This window comes from Meriones unguiculatus, chromosome X (genome assembly GCF_030254825.1).
Source record: "Meriones unguiculatus strain TT.TT164.6M chromosome X, Bangor_MerUng_6.1, whole genome shotgun sequence".
In the NCBI taxonomy this organism is placed as follows: Eukaryota; Metazoa; Chordata; class Mammalia; order Rodentia; family Muridae; genus Meriones; species Meriones unguiculatus.
In genome coordinates, this window is record NC_083369.1 from 24,727,489 (window position 1) to 24,743,155 (window position 15,667).

The following is a 15,667-nucleotide window of genomic DNA, read 5'->3' on the forward strand; positions in this document are numbered from 1 at the left end:
CCACTTCAATGAGCGTCTTCCTATCCCAAGACATACATTTTACTGGTTTCTCTATCACTGATAGCTACATGGAATGTCATGCATTCTCAGTCGATGTTTGCTAACTTACCTGGCTATGGGCAAAACTGTCTCTGAAGAAATCGTTCAGATTTGACTAGTCCATCTCTTTATGGAAGGGAGACATCTCATTGATATCACTCTTTTTAAATTGGGTTACAATTCCTTCTTTAACATGTCTGCTCCCTTAATTCAACTGTAAGCACTTTCATAGCAAGGCTATATCTGGACAATTGCAGCGCCCCATGTAGATCCAGGGAGTGCTTAAGTAGAAGGAATAAATAGGCCTCCTGAATGTCTGACAATTTGTTTTTCTTTTGCCATATCTTGCTTAACATTGCCTAAACTCACAAACATTGTCTTAACTCACAAATATATGTGGCTGCTTTCTATTCCTGAAATTTTTCTCTCTCACTTCACCTATGTGGAATGTCTTCACTCTTCCACCTAATTCTGTTACTGAAAACCAGCTCCAGCCCCCCCCCCCCATCCCCAAGCATCCTTTGCGGTTTAGCTCTGAGTTGTGCTAACAGTTGGTATCTTCTCATGTTGCCAAGAAAGAGAAAGGATTCTTTAAGGCTACAAAGCGTGGTCATTTTTTAGAAGTGTTCCTTGAACCCAGTTTTATCCGTGAATTCTACTAGCCATTATATGTCTGATTCCCTCATTCTGAGGACTGTCATTTACTTTAAGGCAGGTGTGTGTCTTCTACTCCTTCATCCTTCTAAAGCCTTCCTGAAGTTGTAGAGACCTAAGACCAGACTCCCAGGGTTTCTGTCGGGATGCACTGGTTATCTGAAGTGGTTTAAGGACACAAAAGTTCAGCTTCCTTTCATGCAAATCGAGACAACGCTAACATAATACAAGATTGTTAAGATTAGAAGAATAAAGCTAGTCAAAGCCCTTAAGTGCGGTATCCAGCAAGTTGTATGTGTGCTCAATAAAGGCTCTTTTCTTTATTGTTATGATTAGTAACAAATCTCTGCTGCAGTAGTCCGTTAAAAAAAAAAAAAAAACGACAAGGAGAGAGTTACAGAGGAAAGAGGGAATGCAGAAAGGAAGTATATCATAGGAGCAATCTGAGATTTTTGTGGCGTCCAAACCAGGTTAGTAGCGCGGCAGGACATTTGTGCGTCGGAGTTGAGCTCCTAGAGCCATGTGAATCGATGAGCCCCGAGCACAATGTTCCACCTGGCGCAGCTTCCCTAACTCTAGCACTCAGGTATTCTCGGCAGCCTGTAGAGGGAGCCAGGAAGCTAGGACGGGGCTTGGGGGAGAGGCTGCTGGAAATCTTCCTAAGGGCAAAAAAACGACACCCCACCAATACTATACTACGGGTCTCAGTGCACCGCCTTGCCACCTTCAGGACGTACTCCTAGCTCTGTCTCCTGCTGCTGCTAAACTGGGAGCTGTCCTTCAGCACCAGGGACAGCCTTGGCCTCAGGCAGGACGGTGAGGGCGTCTGCGGAGTTAGGGACTCCGGACCGGTCCGATCCGCAACTGGCTTCAGTGTCCCCTAGACATGAGGACGAGGACAAGGCTACCCAGGGAGGTAGCAAGAACCTGAGGAGATGCCTCCTGCTTCTTAGAATCAACCTCAGAAGTCTCCTAGCCCTCGGGGGGGAGCGAAGGGCGGTCCTGGGGAGGGAGGCTGGCGCCGGCTTAATGGGGGAGGGGGAGCTCCAGGCCTGGGACTCAGCGTTTGGCGAGTGCACGCGGGGGGCCGGTCGGGTGAACCGAGGCGCTGAAGTCAATGGAGTTGGGGGTGGACTGGAAACATCCCCAAACAGCACAGGCTGCCGCCAGCGGGGGCTGGGGTTGGGGAGGGGGGGAGTCCTGAGGCGCAGGCGCAGTCGGGTCCCCAGTCCCGCTCCCTCCTCCTCCTCCCCGTGCCTCTTTCCCCGCCCTACTCCCCCCCAAACACACTCGCAAACGGGCTCTCAAGGTGTTCTCCGCACAGCGGAAGATGGCGACAGACTGAGGGGGCATGGCCAGCGGGAGCCACGGGGCCATGCCTTTGGGCAGCCGCCACAGCGGTGCGAACCAGAGGCGGAAGCGAGAGGCGCACTAAGTAAAGCCCGGCGTCCGCGTCCGGCGTCTGTGGCGCTGCGGGGAACCAGGTGGCCAGCCCGAGCCGGAACTCTGGGAGCCGCCGGTGCGGAGCCAAAGCAGAGCCTGCCCGGGACCGGCTCCGGCAGACGGTCAGAGCACAAGTGAAGCACGAAGGGCCAGCAGCGGACCGGCCGGTCGGCTGGCCTAGGAGGGCGCGAGCGAGGCAGGGAGCTGCAAGGAGCGGGCAGACGGGCGGGAGAGGAGCAGAGCGGGCGAGGGGAGCGGAGCAGAGCAGAGCGCGGCGGGGCCCGCACGGCGGCGCTGAGGGGCGCAGAGCGGCGCTGAGCCGAGACGGCCTGAACAGAGTGCGAGCTGGGGGTCGGGGGCTCGGAGTGAAGTGTCGCGGAGCCTGGGGCAACTGAGGGGCCTGATACTAAGAGCAGTGCGGCGCCGCCGCCTCAGCCGCCACCGCCCCAGTGTCCCGCACCGCCCCCCGCCGGGACGCCGGGTTGTGCCTAGCGGGCCGGGCGGCGGCTCGCCACCTGCCAGCGAGAGAGCGCGTGAGGGGCGTGGAGACAGCCCAAGAGAGCGTCCCGCGACTCCGGCCTGAGCGGGGGACCCGGGCCGTCTGGCCTGCCTAGCCATGCGCCCCCCATGGTAGAGCCTGGACGGCGCTGAGGAGCGCGGTGCGGTTCACAGCCCGCCCTCCCGAGACGGCCGTCCGGCCTCGCACCTGCCTACTCCCTCCAGCCTGGACCCCCCTGAAATATGTTCAGGGGCGCTTGGATGTGGCCCGAGAAAGACACCGCCGCTCTGACTCTTCACCGCCGCCGCCGCTGCTGCTGCTGGGCTCCCAAGCCAAGCGACAAACCTTGCGCTGATTATGAGCGGGCGCAGCGATGGCGACTGTCGCTGGCGTCCCTGCTCTTCTTCACCGTGCTACTCGCTGACCAACTGTGGCTGTGTGCTGGGGCCCGACCCCGGGACAGTGAGCTGAGCAGCGCCGTGCGGCCACCGTGGGGGGCCGGCCGCGAGCGGCAGCCTGTGCCTCCTCGCGCGGTGCCGCGGCCGCGGCCGCGGCCGCCGCCGCCGCCGCCGCCGCCGCCTGGAGAACCCAGAGCGTCCTCGGGCACCTGCAGCCCTCGATACAGCAATCTGACCAAAGCTGCCCCCGCCGCCGGCCCCGGGCCGGTCTGCGACGGCATCCCAGAGCCCACTGGGCTGGACGCAGCTTGCACCAAATTGGAATCTTTGAAGAGACTTTTCGAACCGACCACCCCAGCTCCCCCTCTGCGACCCCCTGACTCCCCTTCCCATGCCCCGGCCGAGTTCCCCTCTGCCAAGAAAAACTTGCTCAAAGACCACTTTCGGAACTTCACTCTTTCCTTTTGCGACACCTACACTATCTGGGACTTGCTGCTTGGCATGGACCGCCCCGACAGCCTGGACTGCAGTCTGGACACACTGCTGGGGGATCTGCTGGCTGTAGTTGCCAGCCCGGGCTCGGGGACCTGGGAGGCATGTAGCAACTGCATAGAGGTGTACCAGCGACTGGACCGACATGCTCAGGAAAAATATGACGAGTTCGAACTCCTGATGCATAAATACTTACAGGCAGAAGAGTACTCTATCCGGTCCTGCACGAAAGGCTGCAAGGTAGGGATTGGCAATTCACACCACATTAGCTGCTTGGCCAGAGGCAGTGTCTGTGGCAGTGAGACCAGGAAAAAAAAATCTCTCTCTATATCCACCGCACCACTCCCACCATTCCCAATGTAGCACTGTGTCACCCTGAACCCCTCCCTAGAGAAGGAGCCGCAGTGATTCAGGTCAACTTCTATGAGTTTAAGGTTTGAACATTTTAAGGCTGGAGCTTCCTGGTGCACTGCTTCCTGAATGAGGGGGAAGTGGGGCTCTGGACTGGCAAAGCTGTAGGAGACAAGTCTGTGCTCGCCAGTCTCCAATCCTGTTTGGCCCTGAACCCCTCTCCTGTACTAGAATCAGTCTGGGACTGGCTGTGAAAAGCGGAGATGAGGGGTGTTCAAAGGCAGGAGGAAGAATGTTTGACTACCTAATCCTCATCATTTCGTTCCTGCCAAAGGATGAGAGGCTAGGCAAAGCCTGGTGACAGGGTACACCAACCATACTGTTGACCTTATATGACCTGAGGTAGCTGGCCATCTCCTAGGCAGGGGAGCCCAGGTATGCCTGCCTTCTCTTAAGAAGAGAACCTGTAGGCTTCTGTCTTCTGAGGAAAGCCAGCTCAGAGAACAGGGCTTATCAGCTCGTGGAAGGGCTGTGAAAGGTTGGTGCATTATAAAACTCCCATTGCTCCAGAGTGGTGACAGGAAAACCTGGCTTTCTGGCTGCTAGTGATGGCCATCTAGGGGAAGTCAGAGAACAGACAACTGTAGAAGGGACCTTCCTATGGAAGAAGTGAGTGTTGAGAAATTTCTTGAATCCTCAGTAGTGTTGTTCTTTATAGTAGGTAGGTGGGACTATACATACTTGGGGCCTGAAGCTACTTCCCTGTATTTCCTGCCTGGCCAGGTGGCCTGCTTTGGAGACAAAAGAACAGCAAGGTCAAAAGGTCAACTGACAATGCCACCAGGTAGGTCTCACACATTCTGGAGCTGGGGGCATTCAGCTGGAGAGTGAGGCTTTTGCCTCCTCCTGTAGAACATCTCATTTTAAGGCTTTGAGGAGGGGTAGCAAGTGTCTCTTTACAGCAAACTGCTCCTGTGGACTTCTGCAAGGTTCTGCTGTTATCTGTGCATCCCTTAGGGATTTGGAGTGGAGGACTGGGGAGAAAAGGAGTAGTTCCTTGATCCTGACTTAAATTTCTCCTCCTTTTTCCTATTCTCCTAACCTCGCAGTCTCCTCCCGCCTCACTCAGCCTCAGCTGACTCACTGCCTCACTCACACTACCAAATGAGATATTCCGCTTCTTAAAGGTGTACAGACAAGACAGACAACATATACAGCCATGCATCACAAGAAATACTCTGGACAAAGTCATACAGAGAAACAGAAAGGTTTTCACTTTCATAAACAGTGCTGTAGAAGCAGGCACTATGTCACACATCTCCCTATAGTGTCAGAGACATGCAGTCAGACATTCAATAACATGAAGACATTTTGTCATACAGAGCTAAAGACACATGCTCTAATTGCCTGACACAGACACAGGTCCTCAGTGAGAGCAGAGGGATATGATCCCCTGGCAGGCAGAATAAAAGATAGCTATATTTTGCAGTCTCCTGTCTAAGCTCATGGCCACAACTATTCTTTTTTTTTTTCAGTCTCCAGAATGAATGAAAACCATGACACAACTTTTCTATAGGGTTTTCTCCCTGTTATAGTTGACTCCAAGCTCCTTCTGACCCTACATTACATTAAAGTCCCTCACATTGATTGCGATACAAAGCAGTTTGATGTCTGGAAAAGCAGACGTCTTTGATTCTGGAGGTCTTATCACCTCTGTTAGGGCTTGTTAGCAGTTTGCTCTTGGGCATGTTACTTTACTTCCTCTAAGCTTTCATTTCCTCATTTGTAAGAGAGGAAAAATATCCTTGCCCTGCCTATGACCTGAGTGTTGCCTGAGATTTAAGTGGGAATGCATGGCTAGAAGCATTTTGGATTAAGAATTCAATACCTGACATAGATCTAATATTAAGGGGTTTCAATCATTCATGTATATTATGAGAGCACAACTGCCTAGATTGCCTCCATTTTACAGATTAGGGAACTGAGGTGCAGAGGGGTCAGACAGTTTGCCCTGGGCAATGAGCAAGAATTCCAATACTCCAGCTCGCTGTCCTCATGCCAAGCCTTTGCTTTTCGCCATGGCTTCAAGTTCCCCAGGCCCTGTCTCCTGTCTCCTTGTTTGTTTCTCACCAGCATTCTCCTGCTCTTATTGTCTTATGCTGGCAAAAGGACTGTGCTGGCTCTTTAGTTCTTCTCCTGTTTTTTTTTTTTTTTTTTTTACCTCTTTCAGAGCTTTCTCCTTCAACTGGGGCCCAAACTTCAGTTTGGCCTGAGTCTTTAATTCATTTTTCTGATGACATGAAAGAAAAAGTCAGCCCCGATTCCCTCCTTGAAACCCTGTCTCCTCAATCACTTACCCACCTTCTCACAGGTCTTCTTTTTACCATCCTAGTCTTTCCCCTGAGCTCATAGCCCTCCTTTCCAGCCCCTACCCCAAGTGGGATCCTGTGGAGATAATGCTCTCTTCCCCCCCACCCACCAGAATCCCCTTAAATTCGATCCTAAAGTCTTAGGCCAATATGAGGATTCTTCTAAGTCTGTAAACCAAGTCTGGAGCCTGGTTCTAGAGCCAGGTGATCCCCTATCCACAGAGTCCTTGTGCCTCAATCAGATCCTTCTGTTGTGGCCCTAGAAAGGTTGTTTTCTGCCTCTGAGATGTCTGCCCCTGTTTTGGGCCACACAGGGCTCCAGGAATCATACCTGTCCTCACTGCTGCCTGTGACACCTCCCAATTTAGTACCAGCTGCAACATTTTCTTAATGTGAGACTGACTTCCTCTCACATAGCAGAGAGATGTAGCTAACCCAGGCCAATGCCCATCCCCATACTGGTCTCCCTGGTCTGAAGGCCATACCCCATCCTTCCCTTGATTCCCTGTGAATGACCTCCCCACCCCCTTCACATACACATTCTATCTTTCCTTTCGCCTTGCCCAGGGTTACCATACAAATAAACCCCCTCCTAGATTTTATCCTCCTAATCTTATCAAGCTCCTGCCTGCTGCTGATCTCTCCCACCTCTGCCTCTTTCCTCCACTCAAATCGGAACACTCAGGATGAAGAGATGGGGAGCATGCAAGCAAAACTCTGGCTTCTTTTCTCACAGCTATTCCTCTAAGAAGGCAGAGAGACCCAAGAATAGGGACATTGTCAGTTCTTTAAGTGGCCATTAGCTGCACTAATCAGCTAGTTTGAGGAACTAGTCTGTATGACACCCACTGGCAGCCTGCAGGTTTCATATTGGATCAACTGAAGAAGCTGAGAAGACTAGAACCTGAATTTCCTGGAGGGTGTTAAAAGAGTTTGACTTGGAGAAGAAGAGACTCAAAAATATGTCCCCAGATTTCACACTTCAGAAGGGTTTCCTTGTATAAAGGATTCATATCTTGATTGGCCCCAAGGGACTTCATAGAAAGTCCTGCATTCCAACCTAGATTTTTCACTTCATTCCAGTGTGACCTTGAAGCTATGAACATCAAGTCTCTTAGCCTCACTTTTTTCTTCTCTCAAATGGGGCTCATTCATCAGAAAAGTCTATGAATCCATTATTAATGAGAAAGTCCAAGCAGCATCTAGGCTTAGCACATCAGAGGTTCTTCATTCAGGTTTTTTTTTTTTTTTGCAAAGATGGAACGAATTGCCTCAGAGTTCCTGTCCCTAGGAAATATCTGTCCTAATACAGGTGAACTGCTGGGTGAAAATGCCATGGAGATGACTCTAGAACCGTATGTGTGTAGAAGAAGGAATTGGATCAGGTAACCTCAGAGGTCTGCTTCAGTCCAGAAGTTAGGCATTGGAGTAGAGCCTGCTCCTTGAGAGCAGCATTGGACTGGAGAGTGTTTGTCCTCAACACCCCCACACAGGGAGAGGGTGGGAGGGGGCTGTCCACCTTCTACCCATACCTACTGGGGCTCTGCTATTCCTCCATTCTGGCTGGCAGCTGTTTCTGCTTCACTGCCTTCTCTCCTCCCACCTGCCACAGCTTTCCTGCCAAACAGGACTCTCAGGCTCACACTAGAGATGACAGGTAGTAAGAGGTAAGGGCTTGAAGTACTGGGCAAAGGACAGGAGTCCCAGGTTGAATAGTTGTCTCTCAGATGTTTTCTCTGGCCCACAACTCTGAAAGCTAGAAAGGGTGCTCTGGTCCATGTTTGGAGGATGAGGAAAACCATCAATATGGAGACTCCTGGGAATTACAGCAAAGCTGGCCCTGAGGTTGGGCCTTCCAGATCCACAGCAGTTCATCAAATCACTAAGGACTGTACACATAGTGTTCTAGGAAATGCCAGTGACCCAGAGTAGAAGAATAATCACAGAGAAGAGGTAATACTTACAGCTAGGACAAGGACATAACGAATTAAAGTTGGGAGTGACAAAGCAGTTACTTGTTGAAATATACTTCTCCAGATCCTTGACCTACATCCTGACCCAACTCCCTCCACTCCAACTCCCATGTTCTTCCTACATTGTGGCTCATGCCCAACATTTCCCTCCATATTTCAGTGAATGCCACCTGGACAGTGTTTTATCACCTTAGACCCTTCCCAAACCACATTCCACACCTCACCTCTCTAACCCTCATCCATGTGTCTACATACCTCTGCTCCTCCCAAAACTTACTTCTAATCTTCCTGGAATGATTACTTCTTGTCTCATTTTGTTCCTCTCCAACAGTTGAATATTCCTGTGACACTCCCCATCTACTTCCAACCTCCTGACCTTTAAAACAGATCTCACATGCTTCTCTGCCTTGTCTGCCTCACTTTTTTGGCATCATACTTCCTGCCCTTGGCACATCCATACCCCCTCACACCTCACACCCCCCACACTCTACTCTCACATTACCTCCCTCATCCCTATCTTTCTGCCCCTGTTTTCTTTCATCTTCTGATCTTCTCTTCTTTTGCCTCTTTCCCCCTCTGTCCTTCTCTCTTTCTCTGATCTTTCTTCCACATTTTTTCTCCCTATTCCAGCCTACTCAGGGCAGACATGCATGAGTGCATGCACACACACTCATATACATAGACACACCGGCACACACATCCCCCAGTCTTCATGGCTACTTCCATCATTTCCACAAGCTGGTGGCCTGACTACTAGTACTTGTCACCATAGCAACGGGAACCTCCAGGAAGGATGTACTGGTATCTCCTGAAGATGGGGTTGGGGGAGTAAAGAAAGAGGAAAGGAGCCCAGCAACCTCCCACCCAATATTATTCTGTCTGGAAGTATCTGCTGAACATGGTGAAGGTGGGGGTGAGGAACAATAAGAAGTGGGTGGGACCAAACTCAAAAGAGAGACAAGGAATTCTGGATACATCAAAAGACTGGAGGGTCCTCCCAACCTATGTGAACATGCACTGGTGACTTCTGCAGACATTAGTACCCCAGGGAAAGAGTATACCCACTCTTCCCTGTGTGGTTGGCGATGTAGGCCAACACCTAAGCCTCGGGGTTGGGGGGTTGTCTTAGAAAACTTTCACTCTCATGGCAGTTCTTCTGGTCAAGTAACCTGACCCTTCGTTCCTCTCAGTCATGTAGCATTCCAGCCTCGTGTATATGCTAAATACTAGGAGCCACCTCTCTTTCTGGAGACTATGCACAATTTGGGGACCCACAAACCCAGTTCTCCGGCGATGGTCAGGTAGAACTCTGGAAAATGGTTATGTCTGAATTCCTGTGGTTACAGGTGTACAGATCAGAATCTATACAAGGAATGACAAATCAGTCTTTTGTCCATGGGCATAAGAGAGAGTTCAGAGAAGCCTGAATTTATGAGATGCTGAATCAAGTCGGATTTTAGAGGAAAGAATAGGGGCACCAAGTGACCAAGTGGGCTAGGCTTGGGGAGGTGGAGGAGTTACTACAGAAGGAGAAGGGTTGCTATAGCCAAATCTCTTGCTCAAATGGATTCTGGAAAAGGGATCTGGAATCTGAGTCACAAGTTTCTGGGCAGAAAGATGAGTCCAGCTGGCACCAAAGAAGAAAGGGATAAGAAAAGGAAGTCATAAAAATAAATAAAAATACAAGCTTTTGAGTACCTAGGAGGTGTGGGTGTGTTGGGGGGGTTATATATGTCCATGAACTCAGTCTTACAATAAACCTAGCAGGAACGCACCATTGTTATTCTTATTTTACAAATGTAATAGTTGAGGTTCCACAAGAGACGACCTCCCTAAATTACAGAGGGCAGGGAGCTGGGATACAAACCTGCCTCTGTTCTTTCCACAGTGCACAGATGTATAGAAGATGTTAATATTCTCTCCCAGATGTAGGAGGCCATGCCCTGCTGGCTATGAATAGACTGGTGAGAAGGGAGGCTGGGTAGAGGGGAGGGTCAGTAGAGCCTATTGGAAACTGAGGGAACCCTCTGGACTAGCTCAGATTCAGAGTGAGGTCTCACTATCCTCTTTGTTCAAGATACCTGTTTCATGTCCTTAAGATCCAGTAATAGATTTTTATTCTTCTCTTGGCAGCCATTATTGCCTATAGTTCTTCATGATAGGTTATCCAATCCCAAGTCATCAGCCTTATACACATAAACACATGAACAACATTAAATGGACTTAGCAGATTTATATGCATGTATGTGAACATGTGACAATAATAATTAAAGAAGAAAAAGTCATCAATTTGAGTGAGAGTAGGGGGTGACATGGGATGAGTTATGGGGGGAAATGGAGGAGTAGAAGTGATATGAATATAGTACATATGTAGGAAATTCTCAAAAGATAGTAAATTAAAATTTGATTTAAAAAGATCCAGTAACAATCACTGAGGTATCCTCTTAGGACAGAGACAGGAAGATAGCAGTAAAAGTTTTGTTCATGCCTTTTCTGCAGGCTTAAAAAAGAAGGGAAGAGCTGAGTTCCACTTGTGTTGAGGAAAGGTACTTTTGTTATCTTCTCAACCCCAATCTACTGGAAGTATCAGCCTGGGAAGAAAAGGAGAAGATGCCCTACACAGACCTAATGCCTGCCTGAGCCACACACACCCCAGCACATGCTGGCAGGTGGTAGAATCAAAACAGATAACAAATGCAGTGAGATCTTGTCATGTAAATCCCAGGCCAGATGAAGCCTGGCCCAGAATTTAGATGTCCAGTTCCCTTGCAAGGATTTGGTTGAGTCCCCAGTCTTAGATGCCTCATCTTCTCCTTAGAAACAGAAAGGAAGAAGCAGTCCATAGCATTCTGTCTAAGAGAAGGCCATGTGGTGGTGTGAATGTTACTGGAGTTTCCTATCTTACTTGGTTTGAAGCAGATAGAATGTCTACCCAGCTGATTTGTGAAAGCTGAAGTGTGTCTGTTCAGTGTTCAACTGAAATTAATTCTTCAAAATTACTATAGACTCAAAATCTTTTTAAAATATATATTTCTTGATTATTAAAAATGTGGCCTTTGAGAACTTTTATAAATTAGAAATATAACAGAAAAAAGGGTTTTAGAGAAATGTGGGTTTTTTTTCTATTGTCATGAAGTATACATAACAGAACTTACGATTTAAGTGTGAGTGGAATTGGGTACATTTCCATTTCATTACCACTTCTAAAATATTTTCATCCTCCCAAACAGAAATTTTCTGTTAAAGAGTAATTCCCCATTTCTCCTTTACTCTATTTTCTGGCAAATCAGCAATCTACCTTTATCTCTTTGAACTTGACTATTCTAGATAACACACAGAAGTGGAGTCATACATGATTTGTCCTTTTGTTTGGCTTATCATATAATATATATTATATAATGCTTTTAAGGGTCATTAAAGTTTCAGCATCTATTAGTATTTCATTTCTTCTTGCGACTGAATAATATTCCATTGTGTGCATATGCCACATTTTGATTATCTATTCATTTTAAGTAGATATTTGAACTATTCTGCTTTTTAGCTATTGTGAATAATGCTGCTATGAATACCATTCTACTAATATTTGTTTGAGTACTTATTTTCATGTCTTTTGAGTATCTTTAAGAAAGGAATTATTTGGTCATATAATTCCATGATGAAATTTTATTAGTTTGTTTTGAGAAAGGCTCTTGCTATGTAGCCTAGACTATTGTTGAACACATGGTCCACATACCTTAGCCTCAACTGCTGACATTGCATGCATGCACCATTATGTCCAGCTTACTCTTTGAGTAATTACTTTTTGAGTAATTATCTCTCAATTCTCTATAGCACCGGTGCCACTTTACATTCCATTCTTACATTTTGCATTCTGCACCACTTTATATACATACCAACAGTGAAATTAGCAAGGTTCCAAATCTCCACATCTTTGTTAAATTAAAACTTATTATTTTCTGGGTTCCTTAAATAAGAATACCCATGTTGATGTAACCACATGGTTCCCTAATATTTTATTGTAGATCTTTTAAAGTTACTGGTATGAATACCTTTCCATGTACTTAAAAATGCATAAGCTCCATCTTTGTTGAGTATGATATTCTATCACAAGTTACATAATTGATTTAACAGGCCATGTACTATTAGATATTTACATTACTGCCAACTTTTTACTATTATAAGTAATCCTGATATTAACTATCTTTGTTCATAAATTCATATCAGATTTATAATTTTTACTAATAAAGGCTATCTGAATCATTTTTCTTATTCCTGTACTTTGCTGTGTTTCTTAAATCACAAATGATGCATGCTAATTTATCAAATCTGAAAATATGGAGATTTATAAAGAGAACGTTAATAATCCTCCTATTCAGTCTTTCCTAGTTTCAGTGCCCTAAGGTCCTGGATGTTAACAATTTGTGTATATGTTCTCTTTCTCTGTAAGCTTACATAAACAGCTACACAAATTACTCTTTCTTTGTTTTGCATACAAATGGAAGCATAAACATCCATTCTTCAGAATGAAGTTTAGAACAAGACTTACAGAATCACAGTATTAACCTTTTTAATGCTGGTTGCATACATTACTAAATCTCTTTCAAATTACTGGATTATTGTAGTTTATTCCCTCAACAAAAATGTGAGGCTAATTTACTTGAAAAATGATCTAGCCTTAGCTTCTCATTGACATTACTTTGGTCAGACATTTGTTTTTCTTGTTTAGAAGCCATGTGTAGAGCTTGTTTGTAAATTGTTATGTTTTCTGTTTTTATCCATAGTTTGTTCCCCTCCATATGGATTAATGATATTAGCCTGTTTTGATCACATTTGTGGCAGACTTGAAAAACTTGCTTTTCGAATCTGAGAACTGAAAAGAGAATGAGAAGGAAGGGTGTTATCCTAGTCATGCAATATCCTTTATCATACTTAATTCTTACAGCCGTCTTATGAATTGTACACATACTGTCCCCATTTGTGGACAAGACAGTCTCAGAGGAGTCAAATGACTTGGAGTCATCAAACCCATAGTTAGATCTGGAAATTGTGTGTTGGCAGGCAGCACTACTACTCAATCTGTGCTAGTGTGCATATGGATAAAGCTCTCTACTTTTTCTTTAGAGGCATCATTTACCTCATCATTCAGAGGCAAGGGTTGTAAATGTAACTTTTATTTGCCTGACATAATTGTCATCTCCAAAGCTTACTGCCTCTGTCTGCTAGCTTAGGCCTAGTCCTGGAAGCTTTTAGCCTCTCTACAATCTAATCTAGGCATAGAATGTTTCAGCCTCTGAGACTTGCTGCTGAATAAGCTCACACTTTCTATCTCTTTCTGAACTCTTGCTGGCTGATTCAACTCAGCTGTCCTAGCTCAAACTCCTCTCCAAGCCTGACTGAGTCAAACTGGCATGTTCTAGCTTCTGGCTCCTCATTCTCTGGCTTGTTCTGTCTTCACCTGTAGCTAGCTTATTTTCTCTTCAACCTGTCTCTGTAAAACTCTCTTGGTAAAACTGACTCCTCTCTCTCTCTCTCTCTCTCTCTCTCTCTCTCTCTCTCTCTCTCTCTCTCTCTCTGCCATACCGTATTCTACTGTCTCAACTCTACTGTACTGCTCTTAAGTAGCTTCTCTTTCCTGACTCATTCTGTCAAATCTTTCTCTGATTTGTCACTTTGTCTGTCCCTCAAATAGACATCCCTTTCAAACATGGCTGCTTCCATCTACAAACTAACTTTACCTTCATTGTTTGGGATTAAAGGTTTGTGCTAAGGCCATGTCTGCATTGCAGGCAGGGGGATGAAAGGTGTATCATATCAGCCAATCACACAAACCAAGAAGATCTTTGGATGTGATCTCTTGCCAGTACAGCCATGTTGCTCAATTAAAATTACTCTACAGAGGATAATTTCTTTTAGAAGGGACACAGCCTGCCTATCAAGAAAGGGTGAGTCAGAAAGGTCATCAGTCTTGCCTGCGCTTTTATAACCAGCAGGGGTACACCTGGGATTTTGACTGCAGGTCTGTTTGAGTTAAAGGTGTTTGACCCTACCTTCCCACCACCCATGCTGGTTACTTAAAACAACTATCTTCTCAGATTCAAGTTACAGCTCAGGGAAGGAAAAATACTTGGCTCATAGTCATATAGCAAATTAGTGGCCACAGCTTCTTTCTAGTGATATGTCCAACTTCAAACAGCTAATTCTTGGCAGGGGCAGAACCAGAACCAAGCTTTGACTAACTATCCATCTGTTGGAACAAAGGCTTCTTGAGAAAGAATATTTATGGAGAATGCTATGAGGAAGGGGTAATTTCGCATGTTTTCTGCTCTCTAGCATCAATCTTCCAGTATAAGGCTACTTCAGACTACCGGAAGCCCCCAAATGGTAGGACTTGGGACAGAAGAACTATGCCCTAGAGGTAATAAAGCATTTCTACTAAAGACAGCTTCTAGTTCTGTACTAATCGTGTATGTGTGTTGGGGAAGAGGGAGAGAAAGACTTTGGAAATATGGTTTGCCTCTTGTTCATTTTTTTTAATTGGTTTGCAGTGCTGGGGCATGAACTTTGGGCCTTGCATTAGCTGGGCAAGTGCTCTACCATTGAACCACATCTCCAGTATGAACAGAGTGCTTTGATAAGAGAATGGAAATGTACATTTGTGGTGTCTAGTATTCAAATGTTCTTTCTCCCACAACCACTTACAAAGAAAATTCTACTTCTGATTTTGGAAAATCATTCTCCTCTATCCAAGCCTAGCATCTCTCCTCAACTTGGCCTGAAATTACACCAAAACTAAATTTGTTTGAGTTGCACAGTGGTAAACTGAAAGAACTGTCTCCAGGGCAGTATGGTTGCTATATAAGAGCTTGGGCAGTGAAGTGAAGGTAATACTGATTTCAGATTCTACTTTTACATCGGTCTTTTCTATAGAATAGTTGTTGTGACATTCATTGCATTGTTTTTTGCATTTGAAAGTATGTGTATTTCTGTGTGTGTGGGTTGTACATGCACACAAGGGCAACTTCTGGGAGTCAGTTCTCTTTTTCCACAAACTAAATCCTGGAGTTTGAACTCAGCTCATCAGGCTTGGAGGCAATCATCCTTACTGCTGAGCCATTTTACTAGCTTTTTTTTTTTAATTACAGTTTATTCACTTTGTATCCCCCCATAGGCCCCTCCCTCCTCCCCTCCCGATCCCATCCTTCCTCCCCCTTCTTCGTGCATGCCCCTCCCAAGTCCACTGATAAGGGAGGTTCTCTTCTCTTTCCTTCTGATCTTAGTCTATCAGATCCCATCAGGAATGGCTGCATTGTCATCTTCTGTGGCCTGGTAAGGCTGCTCCCCCCCAGGGGGAGGTGATCAAAGAGCAGGCCTATCAGATTATATCAGAGACAGTCCCTCTTCCCATTACTATGTAACCCACTTAGACACTACAGCTTTTAATATAGTCTT

The 15,667-nt window shown here is 46.4% G+C and overlaps 1 protein-coding gene across 1 annotated transcript in view; it reads left to right on the top strand.

The window, feature by feature from the left end:
* The first annotated feature begins 1,963 nt into the window (after positions 1-1,963).
* The window catches only part of Nalf2 (NALCN channel auxiliary factor 2), a 28,155-nt gene continuing 14,451 nt past the window's right edge, over positions 1,964-15,667 (top strand). Inside the window, exon 1 of the mRNA XM_021626152.2 lies at positions 1,964-3,765. Within this exon, the coding sequence (XP_021481827.2) occupies positions 2,878-3,765 (888 nt within the window). The 5' untranslated portion in view covers positions 1,964-2,877. The remainder of the gene's footprint in view (positions 3,766-15,667) is intronic.